The sequence below is a fragment of the Nylanderia fulva genome, unplaced genomic scaffold, assembly GCF_048542155.1.
Source record: "Nylanderia fulva isolate GAGA-0341 unplaced genomic scaffold, ASM4854215v1 Scaffold6, whole genome shotgun sequence".
Classification (NCBI taxonomy): Eukaryota; Metazoa; Arthropoda; class Insecta; order Hymenoptera; family Formicidae; genus Nylanderia; species Nylanderia fulva.
Genome location: NW_028190698.1, coordinates 1131574 through 1151589, shown reverse-complemented (window position 1 = coordinate 1151589; position 20016 = coordinate 1131574). Strand labels below are relative to the sequence as shown.

Genomic DNA, 20016 nt, shown 5'->3' with positions numbered 1-20016 from the left:
GACTAATAGGAAGCATTAACTTCCTGCCTATGTAAACGAGCCTTAATAGCCTTGATTGTGTAACTTTTTCTAAAGTGAAAATGTGAAAAGTGAAAAATTTCTTCCAATCACACATCGATTTTCTTTTAAAATCAATGCGTGATTGGCGAAAATTTTTCACATTTCCACATTTTAGAAAAAATTACACAATTGACCCCCTGGTTCAACCAATCAAGAGATGTTATGCAGCTATTTGATTGGCTAAACGAGATCGTGAATACCGGCTCATCTCTTATTTTCATTTTCCGTGACTGTTCGTAAAATCGACTCGTGTCTCGTGTTTGCGCCGCATCTCTCGGAGAAAGAGAGAGGTTAATTCTTACGAAGATGTACGACGATTACAACGAGGTATCATAATTTGCTATTGCCTAATATAATTGTCGTAGAAGGCTTAGCGTGTGATTTTAAACTATTCTTTATATATTTATTAAATTTTTTATTAAAAAAAAAAATTGGTTTCTACACACGATGTCTTCGCAGTACGACGCCTACGACGATTATGGACCACCGGACGTGCACGATCAGTACGATCGGCCGAGTTACCGGCAAGTGCCCGAGGTGGTGCGCAATTTCCTCGTCTTCTTACGCAATTGCATTAACGAGGGCATGATCTTCGAGATACAGAATTTGTACGAGAACTCGTTCCCCAAGATCTCGGAACAGCTGTTTGATAAGTCGCCGTGGCCGGACGCGACAACGATCGCTCATATCGTTGACAATGATCCAGTCTTCCTTACTCTGTACAAGGAGCTTTATTATCGTCACATTTATGCGCGCATGCAAGGCCCCACGTTGGAGCAGCGTCTCAACTCCTTTTACAATTACTGCGATCTCTTCAATTATATCCTGCATCCGGACACTCCGGTGCAACTGGAACTGCCTGATCAGTGGCTCTGGGAGCTCATCGACGAGTTTGTCTACCAGTTTCAATCGTTCGCCCAATATCGCGCCAATTTGTCCAATAAGACGCCGGACGAGATCGAGAATTTGAATGCGCACAACAAGATCTGGGATGTCTTGTGCGTATTAAACGTCCTGCATTACCTGGTCGACAAGTCTAAGATCAAGAGCCAACTGGAGGTGTATGCGAGTGGAGGTGATCCAGATTCGGTGGCTGGTGCTTTTGGCAGACATTCTCTGTATAAGATGCTGGGCTACTTCTCGCTCGTTGGTCTCCTAAGATTGCATTCTCTATTGGGAGATTACTACCAGGCCATCAAAGTCTTGGAGAATGTGGAGCTTTATAAGAAGAGCGCGTACTCCCATGTACCCGGCTGTCAGATCTCGACGGCGTATTACGTAGGCTTTGCGTACATGATGATGCGTCGATATGCAGATGCGATTAGAACGTTCTCCGGTATCCTGTTATACATCCAACGTACGAAGCAGCTGTTTGCCACTCGAAGCTATCAGAATGATCAGATCAACAAGCAGACCGAGCAAATGTATCATCTACTCGCCATCTGTCTAGTTTTACATCCGCAGTGCATAGACGAGGGCTTGCAGCAGGCTCTGCAGGACAAGAACTATCATGAGAAGATGTATAAGATGCAGTACGGCGATCTCACCGAGTTTGAGAATTGTTTCGTTTTCGCATGTCCGAAATTCCTGTCATTGATACCGCCGAATCCGGACAATCCCAATGAAGATTACGTCCGTGAGGCCATCAAGCATCAGACCCAAGTCTTTATGGACGAAGTGGTGCAGCAGAAAATGTTGCCAACCATCCGTTCATACTTGAAACTCTACACGACATTACCATTGAGCAAATTGGCCACGTTCATGGGCAACAACACTAGGTCTGATATAGAAGGTTGGGATCTGGACAAGGAAGTTAATTCTTTGACGATTCATTTGTTGTGTTTCAAGCATAAAATGAAGAATATTGTTTGGACAAAAGGCACATCGGGATTAGACGGAAAATTTCAATCAGGATCTGAGGTTATTATTCTTGTATTATGCTATTTATATATTGTTGAACATATATATAATAGATCTTACTGACCTTCTTTAATGAAAGATGATAAATCATCTTTCTGTATGATTTTAAAAATAAGTTATAATTTCTTTCATATATTTGGTATCAATATTTTTTCTCACAAAAAGGCATCAGTATTTTTGTTCATAACATACACATTAATAGATACTAAGAATATGTTACTATGAATATTTTATATTAAGAAAAATTTTCTTTTTCAGTTGGATTTCTACATCGATCACGATATGATTCATATCGCAGATACAAAGGTAGCGCACCGTTATGGAGACTTCTTCATTCGCAAAATATTAAAATTTGAAGAATTAAATCGTAAACTACATCATATAAAAATTTAATTGTGTAATATACAATTATTATAATTATATACTATAATTATTATATTATATAATATTATAAATTATATTACTATTATAATTTTATAATATTATACAATTATTATATAATTATTAAACATTTTCATAATATACGTTTTCAAGAAAAAAAAAGAGGAAAAATACATATTTAAAAAATAAATAATTATTTTATTCTTACATTCACCATGGAAATTTCCCAACGATTATGAAAAAGCGTGTATATATATATATATATATATATATATATATATATATATATAAAATCCGAATTTTTGATTATATATTACAGTACAATATATTATTTTTTATATTAGGGAAAAAATTAAATAGTCGTATGTTTATAATTATAAATATATTCTGTAGTAAAGATAGAGAAAAATACATTCGTGAAAAATCAACTATTGTGAACATGCAATACACGTTCTTCACACTTTCCATATAAATTATTATAGAAAAAATTTGATTTTTTTCCAATTTTTTACATATACTGATATATTTGTTTAGAATTGAAATATAGTAAATTTAATTAGAAAAGAGAGATAAGGCACTAAAACAATGTTTACAATATTACATATATATTATTTGATTAACAACAATATGCATTAAAATTTCTATATTATATCGTAACTATAGATATAAATAATACATTATAAAATTATTTTAATTTATTGATATTATAAATCAAAGATATATACATCACATATAGATAAATAGAATGCATATTTTTTTAAGGCATCAATCACTAGTAACAACTCGTGCAGATATAGTTTTATCCTCTTTTTCTTGCAACATTCTACACGCGGCGGCTAAAATATTCGGTTTCATCGACGATGTCGGCACGTTTAGGCTGTGCAGATAATGGAAAAAACGATTACTTCGCTTGTAATTAACAGCAGAACGAGATTCTTCCGCGCGACATATCGCTCGTGCGATCGGAAGATAATCTAACGCCATAATTCGTCTATCTAAACATGCAAATGTGACGTGCGACAGCGCTAGATCCACTCCTTGATTCAGTCGTTTCCTCAGAATAATATTATTTTGATCCTGCGCGCGCTCATTTGCGTTCGAGTCGTTGCAGAGTATTCGATCGCTAATAAAAGTTGCTATATCCATGCTGAGATCGCGCGAAGCGGAATAGAACGATATTTTTTCGGCTAAAGATAAATTGGGTTGCGTCTTCTCCTCCGATAAATTTAACACTGTGTCCTCGATGTCGATTAAAGATGATACTAAAGATAAACCGTCTAGATCCTCCGCTAAATTACTCAGTATACCCACGCTGAGCTTTTTTGTATTTGTATCTTTCTTTGTCCTATGTCTATTTGTTAGTTTAATCGCAGGCTTGTACAAATAGCGTTGCATGCTCTGCCAAAGCGACGGCTTAATGGTCGTAGATTGTACGGATAATATTGTTGGACCAAATTGCAGTAGATATTGCAACTGGAGCAGTGCCTGTCGTAAATCGCCCGCTTGTAGTAATTTCTAAAAAATAAAATATTTATATACATATATATGTATATAAATTTTTAATGTAATATGTGGAAGAGTACAATTGAACAACACTTAAGAATTTTTAAATACATTTCAATAGATTCGAATTTCTCATAATAGAATTTAAAGAAAGATAGCTTACCATTATACAAGCGTGTGGAAGCCTACGATTGGTTTCCGATAGAGAAATTAAATCTAGCAAAGTGGATACCCTGCTACCGTTTACTTTCTGAAAGTAAATTTTGTTCTGCTGCGGTGCCATTTTGCTCAAGTGAGGACACGTGTCTCTACACGTCATGACGATCGGTCGTTTGGTGTTTGACGCCAATTGATTTGCGGCAGAAATGAATCCTTCGTCTTCTTCAAAAACGAGATCAATATCTTCTAGAAGAATTAAAGAATTTTGCGATATCTTCGGGGCCTCGTTTTTATTCGCGACTCGTTCAAACGGGGATTTATGTTCGTTCTTTTTGATTCTGTGCGACTTGGTGGCTTCCTCCAGTTCCTTCAAAATTTTCTTTCCCGTTCGTCTAGAGGACGCGTTTACTTCAAGCACACTGCAAAAACAGAATTATTTAATTCGTCTTACTTATTTTATGTAAAAAAATATCTTCTATATTAATGTCTATATATATTTATTATTTTTAATTCAAATTATTTTAATATTTGCAAAAAAATGCAATAAGGAATATAGAAGAGATTGTGGGATAGGATGGTAGAACACTTGTTGAGAAGAATTAGTTCCTGATTAGAAGCGAAGATAGGAATAAAAAGGTAGGGGAAAACCCAGACTGGATTACTGCTTGCAAATAGAGACATGGGATGCTCCACTTTAGAAAGATGCATGCGTTGACTCAGGATAGGAAGAGATGGAGATACGCGTCCAATCAGTCTTCTGAGAACTGAGAATTCTCTGATGATTTACAAAGGATTATTACTTAAAATCTGTCCGTTTCAACTCTACAAGTACCAACCTGTAACCCAGTTCTTCCGCTACCGCGTAAACGCTCGCAGTCTTCCCACTGCCATGTGGGCCTAACAATACAGCTATTTGATTATTTTCACGGTTGTTGCACGAAGAACTGCAGTCCGACGAATAGAACTCGTCGCCGCTGCTGCCGTCATCCTCTCTCGTTAAAGATGCTCTCCAGCTGCTTAGCCAGTCTTTCAGTTTTCCCACAGCTTCCTCGTTTCCTACTATCTCTTCCGCGCTCTTCGGTTTATACTTACATATCCATGTGCAGTCATGCGATGGATCTAGTACGTTTTTAACGTTCTCCGTCAATATCTTCTTTCGCTCGAGCGATCTCGTCTTCCTGCTTTTCGTTCGCAGCGGTGATCTCTTCTCCGAATCGCCCTTGATAGTTGATATAGTCTTCCATATTTTCCTCGCATCTGGACAAAGCTTCTCTATCTCGGACAACGCTTCATCAAAATCTTCTTTTACTGGTTCGTTAATTTTCAATTTAATCGCATTCGATGCTATACTATAATTACTAATACATTTATAGTTATTAATATCAATCAAAGGCAAATATTTTTTCTCGACTTTTGCCGAATATTTAAATTTTATCTCCATTTCCATCGAATGCGACGTATCTTCCAATTGTCTCACGTGACTGATTGCGGGAAACGGTAATGAAGACACGTTATTGTTGCTGCATATCTTACGATCTGTGTTTTTATTCTCCATGTCGATGTCAGATTGCAAGAACGAACGTCTAGCCGCTGCGACAATCGTATTTATTTTACGTCGTTTAGTGAACAATGGCGCCAATTTTTCGTTCGGCTTTCTTTTCAGGCCATTTTCATTGATAATTTCACATTCGGTATCATCGATCACTGTTATAATCGTGTCAAACTTTTCTATCACTTCAACAATCCCGTTCGATTTTTTTAACTGTGTATCAACATCTCTATTGTTATCGACAACGATAGCGTCTTTCGCAGTGTTGTGTTGCACATTGTCCTCTTTTTGCTTACTGATTGATTCTTTCTTCTCCTTATTTTGCGTTTTTGTTTTAGTATGCTCATTATAATCTTTCGAATAAGCTCTACTATCTTCCATATTTACAGAATTTCGAGATTTACTCGATAAATTAAACTTCGATTTACTTCTCGGTAAAAAGATGTCTTCATCAGTATCTGTAATGCAAAATTATAAATATTAATTTTATAGTGTTGTTAAAAACTCATTAAAAACTCAAAGTATCAAAATCAGCGATCAAAGTGTGAAACAATAATCATCGCCATCGACCAATAAGTATTGGGAGACTCCACCTTTATTTTACATCATATGTAAAACATATAAGTCTATAAATTTTTTTTTGCTATGTACACATTTTTACATTACCATTTAAAAAATTGTTATCTTCAGAAGAATTAAGTTTTATACGTAAAGACCAACGGGGTTTCTCCCGCTTTTGCTTATCCTCCTTGGTTGTTTGCGGCAAATACAAATTTTCAGTTTCTATAATGTGAATATCATCCACTGTAGAAAGATTCAATTCTGACTTTGAACATTTTTTGCTAGAATATCTCTTGTTCGATATCGATTTCATTATAGGTTCAATGTCCGTGGAATTATCGGTTCGATGTACGTCTGCTTTTACAATAAAAGTTGACGCACATTTTTCATCTTTATTTGTCGATCCTAAGGGTGATTTACTGCACAATAAAAATGTATATAATTATTCTGATTGAACAATCTCAACATTTTTATGCAATTTTAACATTTTTACATAATCCTACGAGATCTTTAAATCTACTTGTACAATTTTCATAATAATTTTACTATATTTAATAATAATTTAATAAGTATATAGAAAACCTTAGTATTAATTTTATACAAATATAAATTACCTGAAATAATCTAGCAAATTCCCAGATTGTTGTTTGTTATTTTTAATAGATAATCCAATACTATCATCTTTTTTATGTGTGGTATCGTCTGTGGTATCACTTTTGAAATATCTCATACGATTTTCTATATTCTTATCTATTTTTTCACCTTCTTCCATTTCAGCAATCTTTCTTTTCGAATAACCTTTTTTATCAGCTAAGGCTATCAGTTTTTCTTTATGTCTAGCTTTCAACTCTTTTGCATCCAATTTTTCTTTACACTCAACATCTTCCATAGATTGCTGTGGTGGGGTTTTATACTGTATTGGCTTACTGCGATTCATCAGAACTTGAAACGCATTTGATTCTTCTCGCTGAGAACCGATTTCGTTACAGAGTTCTGCATTTGATGTATTTACAGGATTCCCATTAATGTTCTTCATACTATCATTGAAAGAAGAGTTGTCTGAATCCACAATAATTTCTTCACTAAACTCCTTTTTATTTTGCACAAACTTTGCTTCTTCAGCTTGATTTCTATTTATTTCTGCGATGAGTTCAGAATTCTTAAAAATAAACATAATTCAATTAGCTGTCGAAGAAATCATCAAACCACTTATAGCTCTTTTATTAAATTTTAAATTTCTTTACCTTGTTGAGTCTCCGCTTCGGTTTGGTTAGACAGGACTTTGGTGTCTCCTTATGCACAGTTCTCTCGTTGTTCTTTACCTTGCCATTAAATGGACTAGGCGTTTTGTCAATCAGATCGTGTTTGCTCTCTACTATGTTGCATGTTCTCTCCTTGGAGGAGGTCCGCGATATTCGAATCTTCACGCGTTCGCGTTTACCTGTCGCGATTGTCTCCAACAATTTCTCCTTTTTTCTAGGTTCTACAACTTTGTCAACACTTGCAGCGACCTTCTCGTCATCAAGCTTCGTGCCGTTGACAAAATACTGTTTGATATCCTTCATATTCCGAGATATGATTTTTTAATAACTTTTTAACCACTTTTTTTTCTTTCTGTCACCCTATAAAAAGTCAAAAAAATAACAGAAATAACGATAAAATCTCTAATGAATGTGCTATAACGTATGTATATATACGCATATATATATGTACATCACTTAATTGAATTTACCAAGGACTAAATTGATCGCAAACCTACTTGCGTTCTGTCACGAAATGTATTTCAACGCCGCTCGTTTCTCACAAGACAACACCACAATAGAGAACAGGTTCGCGACTTCACGACGTCCTCGTCGCTTCCCGCCTTTTTGCTGGAGCACAGAACAGCGTACTTACATATGAGCATATGTGGCCAGCGTATTTGCGATTTCCAACCGTGTGGAAATTGCGATTTCTTTGCTCCGATTGGTCAATCGGAGTCTCTGTTCCATTCGTGACGTCTAACATTCCCCATAAAAAATTTATAAATTTTATTTATAAAATTTTTAATTTATTTTTATATATTTTTTTATTATAATATTTATTAAAAAATATTTTATGAAAAAATTTATCATTCTGAATGAAATATTTATTCCAAGAAGGACGAAGGTTAGGTCCTATTAGCGCCACGTAGAGTTGACGTAGTAGCCGGTGTTATTTTGTAATCAGCTGTCAGCTATAAATTCTAGACTTTTAAAGATTCCAGATTTTTGAAAAATATCTACAATCCAGTGTTTTATTCCAGCTTTTTATTCGAAATGTTCGTAAACGTCTTAGGAGTCTTATTAATATTAGTTGTACCTTTGTTGTTGGTTCTCACGAGAAGATTCAGCAAAAACCGCGAAACTGTTTGCGTACTTGTGTTGGGTGACATCGGCAGAAGCCCGCGAATGCAGTATCATGCGCTCTCTTTCGCCGCGGAAGGCTTCACCGTGGATCTCGTAGGCTACCCCGGTTCGTCGCCGATGAACGAGATCACCGAGAATTCGCGAATACAGATTCATTATTTGCGACCGCCCCCTGAAATTCTAGATGGTACACACTCGGCGCATCTCTTTATTTTTTTTTGTTTTTTAATAGATTTCAATATTTAATATAATTTCATTTTATTTTTGTGAGAAAACTTGTTAATATAAAATTTATTGACTTCAGAACAACAGTTATATCAGAAAAAAATCATATTTTTCATCCTTTTCAGCATTACCACGTCTTTTGTATTATATAGTAAAAGTGATATGGCAGACTGTCGATATTTTACGTTTATTACTTCTAAAACCCATAAAAGGATCCTTAATAATGCAGAATCCACCTGCGATACCAACAATGTTTGTATGTTGGTTGTACTGTGCCTTATTAAGAATGCAATTTATAATTGACTGGCACAATTATGCACACTCTCTTATGGCATTAAGCCTAGGAAATGATCATATTCTGGTTAAATTGACAAAAAATATTGAGAAAATATTTGGTCGCAAAGCAAAAAATTGTTGCGTTACCAAGGCCATGAAGGAAAATTTAGAAAAAACATGGGGTATCCAGTTAGTAATATTTATCAAATCTCTTTCACTATAAAATAGTTATTTTAAACCTCTAATCTTATAAATCTATTTTGAAAGTTTTATACATCTATAAATATATCTTTGCCAATGGATCATATTTAATGATAAGATTTTTTTTTATTCTAGAGCTAAGGTCTTATACGATAAGCCAGCAAATATATTTCGCCCCATAACTTTAATAGAAAAGAAAGAATTTTTGCAAAAGTTAGATGAAAAGTATAATGTATCTATACCCAGAGGATCTGGCTTTATTGTATCTAGTACCAGTTGGACTGAGGATGAAGATTTCTCAATCTTTTTAAATGCATTACAAGGTGGTATACCTATATGCATTTATTTCAGTTATATCATGATGTTTCAAGTTTAGACAATGAAAATTACATTCATCCTATTACTTTTTATAGAATACGAAAATGCATGTAAAAACAATGAGTTGAATTTACCAGATTTAATTTGTGTAATAACGGGAAATGGACCATTAAAAGATTTTTATATGGCTATTGTTAATTTGAAAAAATGGAAACATGTTACAATACGAACACTATGGCTTGAACATGAGGATTATCCGAAAATATTAGGTATTATACATTATTCTCATGTAATTAATTTATAATTTTTTCATATAAAACAATATATTCTTTTATAAAAGACATTTTTTATGATATATTTTAAATAACCGTCTATTTTTGAAACAGCAAGCGCAGACTTAGGAGTAAGCCTTCATACTTCGTCAAGTGGACTGGATTTACCAATGAAAATTGTTGATATGTTTGGCTGCCACTTGCCAGTTTGCGCATACAATTTTAATTGGTACATTGAGAATTAATATGATTTAATTTAATATTGTTACCAAACAGACTTCCTTACTAAAAATTCATCTTACTGTTCTTCTTAGCTTGTCGGAGTTGGTAAGACACAACGAGAACAGTTTGGTGTTTGCAAACGAGAATGAGCTGGCTGAACAATTAAAAATGTGGTTTCAAGATTTTCCTAATAATGAGGCTCAGCGACAGTTGTGTGAAAAGTTTCAAAAGAATATTACATCTCAGTTCCAGCATCCTAATAATTGGCACGGTAACTGGAAATTGAATATTCAATCTTATTTTCCCTGGTTGTAACTCGACTTTTGTTCTAACATAATTTTTTGTATTTATGTTTGTATTATACAAAATTTTTTGTAATATTTTGTATTATGTGTTTGTATGTAACCCAAGGTTATTTTATTAATATTTTATTACTTTTTTATATAGAGATATAAAACTCCATAAATAAAAAAAGTAATAACATTACAAAGTTATACAATACTTTGTAATGTTAAAAGTACTTATTTGTATTATGTGTTTAATATGTTTAGTTTTTTTTTCAAGAAAGTACTAAATTACATTAGTATCTAAGATTTACATAATTTTTTATTTTATTAATACTATATTAATATTTAATATTTATATTATATAAGATTAAGCTAGATCAGATTAGATATATATAAGATAATATATAATAAATGTTAAATTATCACAACTTTTTATAACATAGTACAAAATGATATATTAGAAAAAATGTAAGACGGAAGTCATCCTAAGCTGCAAAGTATAAATTAATAAATACAATACAATCTATATTATATATAAATTTTTTCTACATATATATATATTATCTCATATAAAAATATTATACAATAGTTTTGATTTGAAAGATTACAAACATATTATGCCGATTTTTTTGAAGCTATACTCATTATTGTGCATTTGAGTTTTTTAATTTCTTCTGAGAAATAAGAAGGTCCAATCTTTATTGAAATAGCACTAATGTCAGTAGATACACGACATATTTGACCAAGCTGTTTTTTCTTGCATATATAAATGTGTGGAACGCTTTTCGCTTCTGCTAACTTTATTAAGCACGTAAGAAAATCTAACGGAGCCAATAAATATGTTGCATCTTTGGCGAGTATTATAAATTCCGCTAGGTTCTGTTCTATCGAACTTATCACGTCGATCAATCCGATGAATAGCATATTTCTTTCCATATAATACATTTGTCGAATCAGGATTAGTAACTCATCAGCTAATTGCTCCATTGCAGTGTGGCTAGCAACACGATTACATTCCTTAGATTGAAGCCATGTAAAGAATCACAAAATATCAACATTTAAACATATATAGTAAATTTATAGTAATTCTAAAAGTGGTATATTAATATTCAAGCTAAACGAGTTATATTTGTAAAATAAATTAATGCAATAGTTTTTTAAAGCAAATTAGTTTCAGAATAAATTACTAATTATTTTTGAAACTTTGCATAATTCAGTCTGCCAATTATTATAAAAAAACAAACTTGTTTTTTTATTTTTTATTAATATCTTAAGCTCGTGTACAAGTCTTCACAAATGAAGGATTATCTTTTATTGGTCTTTTTTAAAGAGCACAGTGAAATTTATTTATACAAAACAGCACAATAGTAAAAATTCACATTTTATGCTATAATTTTATTAGTACATATTTTACATATTACATAAAGCAATTATTAATTTATAAAAATAATAGATTTAAACGTGGCTTTAAATCAGAAGTCGTTCTATCTCCCTTTGTATCATCTCGATTTGTTCTTTTAATTGAGAACCTTCATTACTCATTATAGAGCAAGCTACTACTGGCCTAGAAACTCCACAAGCTCGTCCTAAAGCTTGTTTGCTTCTAACAAATACGTAAGGTACATTTTTGTCTTCGCACAGTAGTGGCAGATGTAATAGAATCTCCAACGGTTGGGCATCCGCAGCCATTACTATAAATGCTGATAATCCACGATTTAAAGATTTGGTCGCTTCGTTGGCTCCTTTCTTCAATTGTTTATAGTTCATAGCTTGCTGAATCAAGCTTAATAACTTTGTTGTTAACGCAGAATCAGCCAGTGGATATGCTTTTGGTGATATTTCATCCATCTTGAAGTTCTTTTCAAGTTGTTCGAAGCTGTTTCGAATTTTAATATGACAGCAACTTAAAAAACCACTTGATTAGTTCGATGAACCTGCAAAAATAACAGAAAATTCGTTGTTACATTTTGAAATAAAACTATCTGCGCGGTATATCCACGTGAGAAAACCAACCTCAAAAAATTCCGGTGTGCATGAATCTTCCGTTCTTCCGATTTCGTAGAATCGTTTTGACGATATATATTATATCGAGGAATAGGCTGAGCTTTTTAATTTCGTGGAAGAGAAATAAAAAATAATAGGAAAACGTTTGACAAATTTCGTTGCTCAATTCCGTTAGACGCTTACATTCGATCGTGTGCTAGGTTGGTAGCGTCATAATATATGTATAAAATTGTATCGTAGATCGATTGACTGTTGGATAGAGATTTCTTGGTGTTTCTCGCAATATCAGCCAATCGATACGTTGGGAAAGCTTGTAGGACAAAATTCCTCTGTCAGCTTTCGCGTGTACGAAAGTACGTCTACAAGTTTCGTAAATCTATGACCCAAAATAACGATGACACATGCGCATTATGACACGTGGGATGGCGGTATACAGGTATAATGTTTGTATTTTGCGAAAATATATATTATATATTCATAATTAAATACACACACATACACACACATATATATATATATATATATATATATATATATATATGACATAATACAACATTTATAATGTCGATTAAAAAAATATGATTAATGGAACACTTCAATTAATATGCAGTTTCTCTCTTTCTCTTTAAAACGGTTTCTTTAATTATTTATTAGTATATAAACTTTTTTATCTAATATAAATAATATATATATATATATATGTATATATATTTTTTGTTGCTCGCATATATACATATATTTTATATCATATGTATATATAAAAGATGCATATATATAATTTAATTATTGCTAATTTTATATTGCTGTACTTTAATTATTTTTATTAAATATTATTTTAATTTTATATTAGTATTTTCACACACACAAACACAACCTATGCACCTGAACAAATAGTCTATAATTGCAAAAGCTATAATCGAGATAAAAATAATTATTTTTTTTAAAATAAAATTAATATTTTAAATAGAAAATTGTGAGTTTAGTACAAGTTAAAATTTCAAGATTCAAACTGACAAGCAAATTTTTGCTATTTTTTATAGATATAGTTACAGTTACCTGTGTTTGTTTCTTCGCTGTTGTATGACAAAAGGAACACACGCTTGTTCGTTGGTTCATGTTTTCATCAGGAAATGAAAAAACAAATTGTTCTTTATTTTGTTTCCTATATTACAATATGATCCTGATAAGATAGAACCTTCTTATAAGATATATTTGTACAAGAAAGATATATTCTCTTAATTTTTAGAATTTGTTATATAAGAGAGACAAGAGAAAAGAATAACTTATTTTACCTTAAAATATGAATAGCATATTTCTCTGGCATTTTATTGTTATTCGCATCATGTAACAGAGAATTCATCCAACAAGTGTCTGTAACACTCGTTGAAATTATTATGTATTCTGATTTCTCATTACACTCTTCAGATCTTCGATTTCTCTTGGTGACTTTCTTGTACTGTTTATTATCTTTAAGGATTTGAGAATAAAATTTCAATATAAGTATATTTGAACTTTTAATATAAATAGAATAATTAGGAAGAAGTATCTAATATGCCTTTAATATAGCTTTATATATATATATATATATATATATATATATATATATATATTAAGAGTTTAACAATCAAGTAATTTTCTTTCATGATTTATAAAATGATAAGATGGAGTTATCAAAGTTATCAAATACTGATTGTAAAATCTGTAATTATATATTTAATTAAAGATAGAGCGAAATAAAGTATATGGAACTGCAACATATATATATATATATATATATATATATATATATATATATATATATATATGTTGCAGTTCCATATACTTTATGCTCTATCTTTAATTAAATATATAATTACAGATTTTACAATCAGTATTTGATAACTTTGATAACTCCATTTTATCATTTAATAAATCATGAAAATTACTTGATATCTGTTCGATATACTGATTGTTTAAAAAATCAACATAATTCAAACAAATATATATATATATATATATATATATATATATATATATATATATTTATATATATATACATATAATTATATACTTTATTTAATATTTTTATTCCAGAATCATTTAGCACTACTTCGAAAATGATGCGAATAAAATTTACTTGTAGTACAATTACATCGAGGAAGGATTAACGTGAATTTATGATTTAGTGAAATTGGATCATTGCTCAATGATGAGACTTTCTCTCGTGTTTCAGTAATGTCATTTACGATGTTTTGCTCTTCAGATGATTTAACATCTCTTTCATCCTCAATTAGATGCTGATGGGTATCATCGGAAAGAAGTGTATCGCAAATTGCAAAGTATCTTTGAAGAATTTTAGATAAGTTCTCTTTTTCTGCCAATTGCATCAAAGATGATGCTGATGAATTCTTTTCATCGTATCTTGGCAGAGACCATTTGTTAAGCTCATTATTCTTACAAATATCTTGCGAAAGTACTTCTTCTTCGTCAGTTTTCATTTTGCTTTTCAGGGTATTGCTTACAAGTTTTTGGTCGATTTTTTCAAATTCGTGTAGTTCTGTCAAATCCTTTGACGATGCATCGCAAAATGTAAAACGCAGATTGGCAGGCACGATTTGTCCATTATGCGAAATATTATTTTTGCGAAAAAAAATATTGTTTTCTATGCTTTCGCAAGGTGGATTATACGAGATTGTTCGTTTTACACAGTTCCTCACTATATAATATAATAAATTAAAAAGTGAGTGAAAAAATGCGATATATCTGTATAAATTATTAAATATTTAAAAAATCACATTAATGGATTATATTAAAAAATTACTTATTGTTGTAGGTACAGAGAAGTTTACATCATGTTTATCGGACCACATTAATAATTACTATTGAGAATAATCGTAGATGATTTTTCTAAAAATATCCAAATTTTCTTTCGAAATTTTTATTCATTTTACTGTAGAATTTCAAGTTTCTAGAATATTAATTATTGTATGTAAATGATAAACTCTTATACACACGACATATCGGTTATAAAATTAATATCGATGACAGATTGTTCGGATAATCACTGATAATTGCAAAACTTCGTTATACATATATCGTTGTTTTATTTCACAACGTTTTACATTGTTATATTATATATAATCAACAGAACGAAATAAATTTTGTGTTTTAAAGTCACTAAAGAGATAATAAAAAGAGATATAAATATAAAAATTATAGGAAATAGACACAAACTTGTCTTCTGTATTTTAATGAAGAGCAGAATTAAAATTAGCAGTATAGCAATATTTTTTTATTACACTAAATTATTATTCTGTTTAATAAATATATAATTGTTTCAGAGTAATTATTCTTTTGGGTATAACTTCGAATGTAATATTTATTGGCTCTGTGAAATATTATTTTTTAGATGTAAATTTGTGTTTTCATAGATCGTTGCATATATTTTATGTTTTTTTTTACCGTTAACGCATTAGATATGCACCATGCACCTCATTGAATTTAATGAGATCATTGTCTTTAAAAAATGAATGCACAACGCATGCGCTGCAGTCTTTAAAAGGATATGACACGCTTCTTGCTAACAGCATTCAAGGAAAAACCAATAATGCAGAAGTGTCTATTAACTACTGTGTGATTTAGAAGTGTGAAAAATAGACTACTCGTCTTAAATATTCTATATATATATATATATATATATATATATATATATATATATATATAAAACGATACGAGATGATATGTGAGAAACAAGGTGAGAAAAATAAAATATTGTCAAAATTTTTTTCAATACTCCTTTTTGGTTTTCAAATATTCTTAGGATAGACACTTAATTGTGTATCTAATATAAAAATATTTGGACACTGATTAGTTTACTTTTACATTACTGTTAATTGCTTTCCATTATCATATCTGGTGATCATAATTAGCAGAACCATTATTGACTAACGCTCAGTGATATACGATCGCGATAATAAATATCATATTTCTGTATCGATCGTCACATATCCAAGTAAAATCGAGTCATTTACGTACTTTATAATTATTTCTATTTTTTTTACCGATCATAAATATGCTAAAACACAATCTAATATTTTTTAAAAGATTATATATATATATATATATATAGAATATTATCACACGCAAAATAATTATTCACACATTAAGTTATTATGATGCGTGAGAAAGCATTTCAATGATTAAAAATAGTTTTACTTCTGTGATGGATATAACAATAATACAGTAAGCATATATAATTTTTTTCAACAGTCATTTAATTATTTATTTAAATTAACCATTCAATCAAAGAGCTTTAAATGAGCTTAATGTCAAACTTTTATTATATTTTTGTATTATATTATTATATTTTTTATTCCATAAACATATTCTTTTTTCAATAATTATAATCTGTATATACAACATTTTATCTCTTCAATCAAGATCAAAAAAAGATATTAAATTACAGATAGATAGCAAAACGTTTATTTTTGTATTATAAATATTTCGCTGCATACTATATTATTGTCACTTTATATTACATCTTTCTACACAAGATGTATATTTAATGAAGCATATGCAGTTTATTAATTTTATACTTTATTTATAGGAAAGAAAATTGTCAAAAATGTCTCAACATCTAATGGTTTTAAAACGTTCTATAGAAATACATCTTGAAAGGAATTTTGTTTATAAAAAATCTTATAAATGTACATTCCTTTTAATGATTACTATATACTATATACTAAGTGTTGAAAGAATCACTCTTTAAAATGACATATTTTTTCTAATAAAAGTTTCATTTAAAAATGAAAATCAATATTAAAATATCAATAAGGCTATAACATTTTTTAAATGAAAAACGCGTTTGAGAAGAGTCGGCCAATCACGTTATTAATCAAAGTTCGCGCTTTATTCATACAGACATATTTGAAAATGGAGCGATATTCGATAGCACTGACTATATGAAATGTATTACCAAGCCTGAAAACGCGAACCTTGAGCATTTATATCTTTCACAAACCAAAAGAGATAATAATTGCTTCGTCCGTGTTCGTTTGCATGTATTACCCGAGCTAAAAGTATTAGTCTACAAGAATATATCTAGAAATAATCAAATATATCCCAGATAGTATATATACATTTTTATTTTTTATTTTTATTTTTTTATGAAATTTTTTATTTTTTAATAAACTGTAACACACATTAGAAAAATCGCGTTTGTTTAAATTGAGATGTTTTTTAGTTAAGAATGAATCGACTATATTTTCAATCCAATAATTTTGTCCAGATGATCTCTTATCTCCGATTACTATTTAAATTCGCGCTTATTATTTATAATAAATATATACTCTGCCAAATATGTATAATTAAATAATAAAAATTACGGATAATATTCTCTATTCTAATTAAAGTCGTATAGATAATTATACTCAGTTTAAAAGTTTATGACAAAGACGTCTTAAAATGTTTTGTAGATAATATATTCTTTTTAAAGCGTTCTATAATTAACAAAGTTATGAAATATCTTCTGTACACGCATATATAGATATGTGTGCATATCATAAAATACGTATTTCTAAAATTATCTCATTGAATCTTATCTTAATCATCATTTTTCATATTATTTACAGCACACACAATTGCGTTAATAAAAATCCTTGCATTTTTCTTTCACATTCAGACAAGAAAGAGACTCCATTATGACTTGGCGCGATGATTTACAATACATAAGGTACAATAAACGCTGATGATTACACAATAGTGATTAGTATATAATGCTTTTTTTAATGCAAGCAATAAACCCTCCTTCCAAGATGCGTTTCAAGTTCTTTCTCAGAACAGATCGAGTGTTTCAAAATTACTAGATGCTGACAGATTCATTGATAATTCTTCCCCACACTACCATTGTATATACGCAGTGGACAGATTTTTTTAGCGAGATTTAATCGATAAAACGATAACGCGAATACGATTGATATAAAAATTTGTTGTTTAATCGAAGCAGTGAGAGAACGTACATGCGTATTTACTTGTCCACCGTATTAACAACAACATTTTTATTACTTTTCATAATGAACATTTTGTGGGTGATTTTATTGTTTACCTTTGCAGTCGGGAAGACTGAAGAGGAGTTGAATGATCGGCCAGTTATCGGTGAGTTTCCTCGAAGAAATCGTGATAAATATCGTTTAATTGATAGATATTGCTGTATATATATCTTAATTAGAAAGTACACGAAATGAAAGGTTAGAATTCATATATAGATAGAAAAAATATGTATATCGAATTCTTTCCTTCTTTTTTCGTAAAATTTTACGAAACTTGAGCGAAAGAGAAATATTTTTCTTGTTAAATATAGTTTTAAAAAATTGTAATTATGTGTGTAATGTATAATTATTCTAAATGTGACAACAATTCTTTTAATTTTGATATTTGAATTTAAAATATTATGCAATCGACGTTAAACATGCGCATGGCATTTATTTTAACACGTACCATCGATAATTATTTTATATACTGAGATAATATACAGGGTGTCCAAGAATTACCGTATCACACGTTAATCGGAGATTCCTCAGGCTATTTGGAGACGATTTTTCCTCAACGAAAATGTCCAGGCACCAATATATAATTTTCGAGTTATAAATGATTGAAAATAAAAGCTATTTTGTAAATAACTAAACCTTGTAAAAATAAATTATTAACAAAACTACATTTTTTTAGTTAATTTCAGGTAAAGTTTACTTTAATAGAATTTTAATTTAAGGCTTAGTTACAAAGATACATGATTTCAAAAATTGGGAACTTAAAAAAAATGATGACCTTTCTCGACATTTTCGCTGAGGAAAAATCGTCTCAGGAATCTCCCATTAACGTGTGATACGGTAATTCTGGGACACCCTGTATATTTGTGCATCTACAAAATCTTGATTAAATAATTGAATATAAAAATTATATATTTTAATTTAAAAAAAAATATATATATACACACATTTATGTTATCTCATATATAGAAAACTTTAATTTTTCTGCAATAACACATTGACATATAATTTTGCGCGCGTGAATAAACTTAATTTAATTAAAAAAATTATTTATTGAAATCTAAGAATGCTAAAATTTTTTTCTTTTCAAGGTATTCTGACACAGGAAATAGATTATAATTTGAACAAGAAATATCCTAATCAGTATCACAGTTACATCGCTGCATCTTATGTAAAGTTCGTTGAAGGTGCTGGTGCTCGACCTGTTCCAATTTGGTAATCGTGAGAATTTGTATCTGTATACATTTGATCTTCAATTCGAGTTGAAATTAATATTTCTATAGTTAGAATTCAATTTATTAGAATAGGATATTTAATCGCGAAAATTGTAATAAAAATCAACTTCCTATCGAGGTCTTCTTATGACGATATTTTCTTACAGATCATTAAACAAATCTTTTATATTGTTAGATAATTACAGAAGAAACATAAAGGAAGAATTGCAAAATATTGTAAATTCTTTTATGTACAATTAGTTCTATTTAATATAAATTCTTTTTAATGAAAAATTGAGGAATAATTGTGACATTGTAAGCGATTGAATGTAACCGCATTTTTTATAAGTTAAATTTTAGAGAATTGCAAATATAATAAAACTAGGTATTTTCTTCTTTTAATTTTAAATGGATTTTACTCGTGCTTTTTCTCGATATTTTCGCTAAAAATATG

The 20016-nt window shown here is 30.4% G+C and overlaps 5 protein-coding genes across 7 annotated transcripts in view; 3 read left to right on the top strand and 2 right to left on the bottom strand.

The window, feature by feature from the left end:
* The first annotated feature begins 297 nt into the window (after positions 1-297).
* Positions 298-2550, top strand: eIF3l (eukaryotic translation initiation factor 3 subunit L). Its single transcript, XM_029317502.2, has 3 exons — positions 298-387; positions 520-1980; positions 2239-2550. The coding sequence occupies exons 1-3, from the start codon at positions 367-369 to the stop codon at positions 2371-2373; spliced, it is 1617 nt and encodes a 538-aa protein (XP_029173335.2). The 5' UTR covers positions 298-366; the 3' UTR covers positions 2374-2550.
* A 399-nt stretch (positions 2551-2949) lies between these two features.
* Positions 2950-8148, bottom strand: elg1 (enhanced level of genomic instability 1). Of its 2 annotated transcripts, none has more exons than XM_085487750.1 (7): positions 7866-8148; positions 7378-7755; positions 6748-7292; positions 6239-6552; positions 4860-6030; positions 4028-4442; positions 2950-3876 (listed from the first exon to the last, which is right to left on the bottom strand). In XM_085487750.1, exons 2-7 carry the CDS (start codon positions 7696-7698, stop codon positions 3127-3129), a joined length of 3516 nt encoding a protein of 1171 aa, XP_085343876.1. In that variant the 5' UTR covers positions 7699-7755; positions 7866-8148; the 3' UTR covers positions 2950-3126. The 2 variants fall into 2 exon arrangements, with proteins under 2 accessions (XP_085343876.1, XP_029173936.2); XM_029318103.2 differs by having other exon boundaries at positions 7893-8148.
* A 77-nt stretch (positions 8149-8225) lies between these two features.
* Positions 8226-10414, top strand: LOC146720828 (chitobiosyldiphosphodolichol beta-mannosyltransferase-like). The gene is made up of 6 exons (XM_085487775.1): positions 8226-8707; positions 8871-9210; positions 9358-9545; positions 9636-9809; positions 9927-10041; positions 10127-10414. Exons 1-6 carry the CDS (start codon positions 8431-8433, stop codon positions 10347-10349), a joined length of 1317 nt encoding a protein of 438 aa, XP_085343901.1. The 5' UTR covers positions 8226-8430; the 3' UTR covers positions 10350-10414.
* A 1281-nt stretch (positions 10415-11695) lies between these two features.
* hoip (NHP2-like protein 1 hoip) lies at positions 11696-12560 on the bottom strand. The gene is made up of 2 exons (XM_085487790.1): positions 12335-12560; positions 11696-12255 (listed from the first exon to the last, which is right to left on the bottom strand). The coding sequence occupies exon 2, from the start codon at positions 12167-12169 to the stop codon at positions 11789-11791; it is 381 nt and encodes a 126-aa protein (XP_085343916.1). The 5' UTR covers positions 12170-12255; positions 12335-12560; the 3' UTR covers positions 11696-11788.
* Positions 12561-15900: 3340 nt separating this feature from the next.
* The window catches only part of LOC114939705 (gamma-glutamyl hydrolase-like), a 6450-nt gene continuing 2334 nt past the window's right edge, over positions 15901-20016 (top strand). The window contains exons 1-3 of one of the 2 annotated variants that reach the window (XM_085487782.1): positions 15901-16058; positions 18416-18457; positions 19440-19563. In XM_085487782.1, the coding sequence (XP_085343908.1) occupies positions 16040-16058; positions 18416-18457; positions 19440-19563 (185 nt within the window). In that variant the 5' untranslated portion in view covers positions 15901-16039. Of the gene's footprint in view, positions 16059-18053; positions 18458-19439; positions 19564-20016 lie in introns of those variants that run through there. The other variant, XM_029314108.2, reaches the window with a different exon arrangement.

Excerpts from the sequence above, each read along its gene's own strand:
- elg1 (XM_085487750.1), bottom strand. The coding sequence starts at position 7,698 with ATGAAGGATATCAAACAGTATTTTGTCAACGGCACGAAGCTTGATGAC. Across the intron at positions 6,553-6,747 it reads AATTTGCTAGATTATTTCAG|TAAATCACCCTTAGGATCGA; the intron begins GTAATTTATATT and ends TTTATTGTGCAG. Across the intron at positions 4,443-4,859 it reads GCGGAAGAACTGGGTTACAG|TGTGCTTGAAGTAAACGCGT; the intron begins GTTGGTACTTGT and ends CTGTTTTTGCAG.
- LOC146720828 (XM_085487775.1), top strand. The coding sequence starts at position 8,431 with ATGTTCGTAAACGTCTTAGGAGTCTTATTAATATTAGTTGTACCTTTG. Across the intron at positions 8,708-8,870 it reads GCCCCCTGAAATTCTAGATG|CATTACCACGTCTTTTGTAT; the intron begins GTACACACTCGG and ends CATCCTTTTCAG. Across the intron at positions 9,810-9,926 it reads GGATTATCCGAAAATATTAG|CAAGCGCAGACTTAGGAGTA; the intron begins GTATTATACATT and ends TTTTTGAAACAG.
- eIF3l (XM_029317502.2), top strand. The coding sequence starts at position 367 with ATGTACGACGATTACAACGAG. Across the intron at positions 388-519 it reads TGTACGACGATTACAACGAG|TACGACGCCTACGACGATTA; the intron begins GTATCATAATTT and ends ATGTCTTCGCAG. Across the intron at positions 1,981-2,238 it reads AATTTCAATCAGGATCTGAG|TTGGATTTCTACATCGATCA; the intron begins GTTATTATTCTT and ends TTTCTTTTTCAG.
- hoip (XM_085487790.1), bottom strand. The coding sequence starts at position 12,169 with ATGGATGAAATATCACCAAAAGCATATCCACTGGCTGATTCTGCGTTA.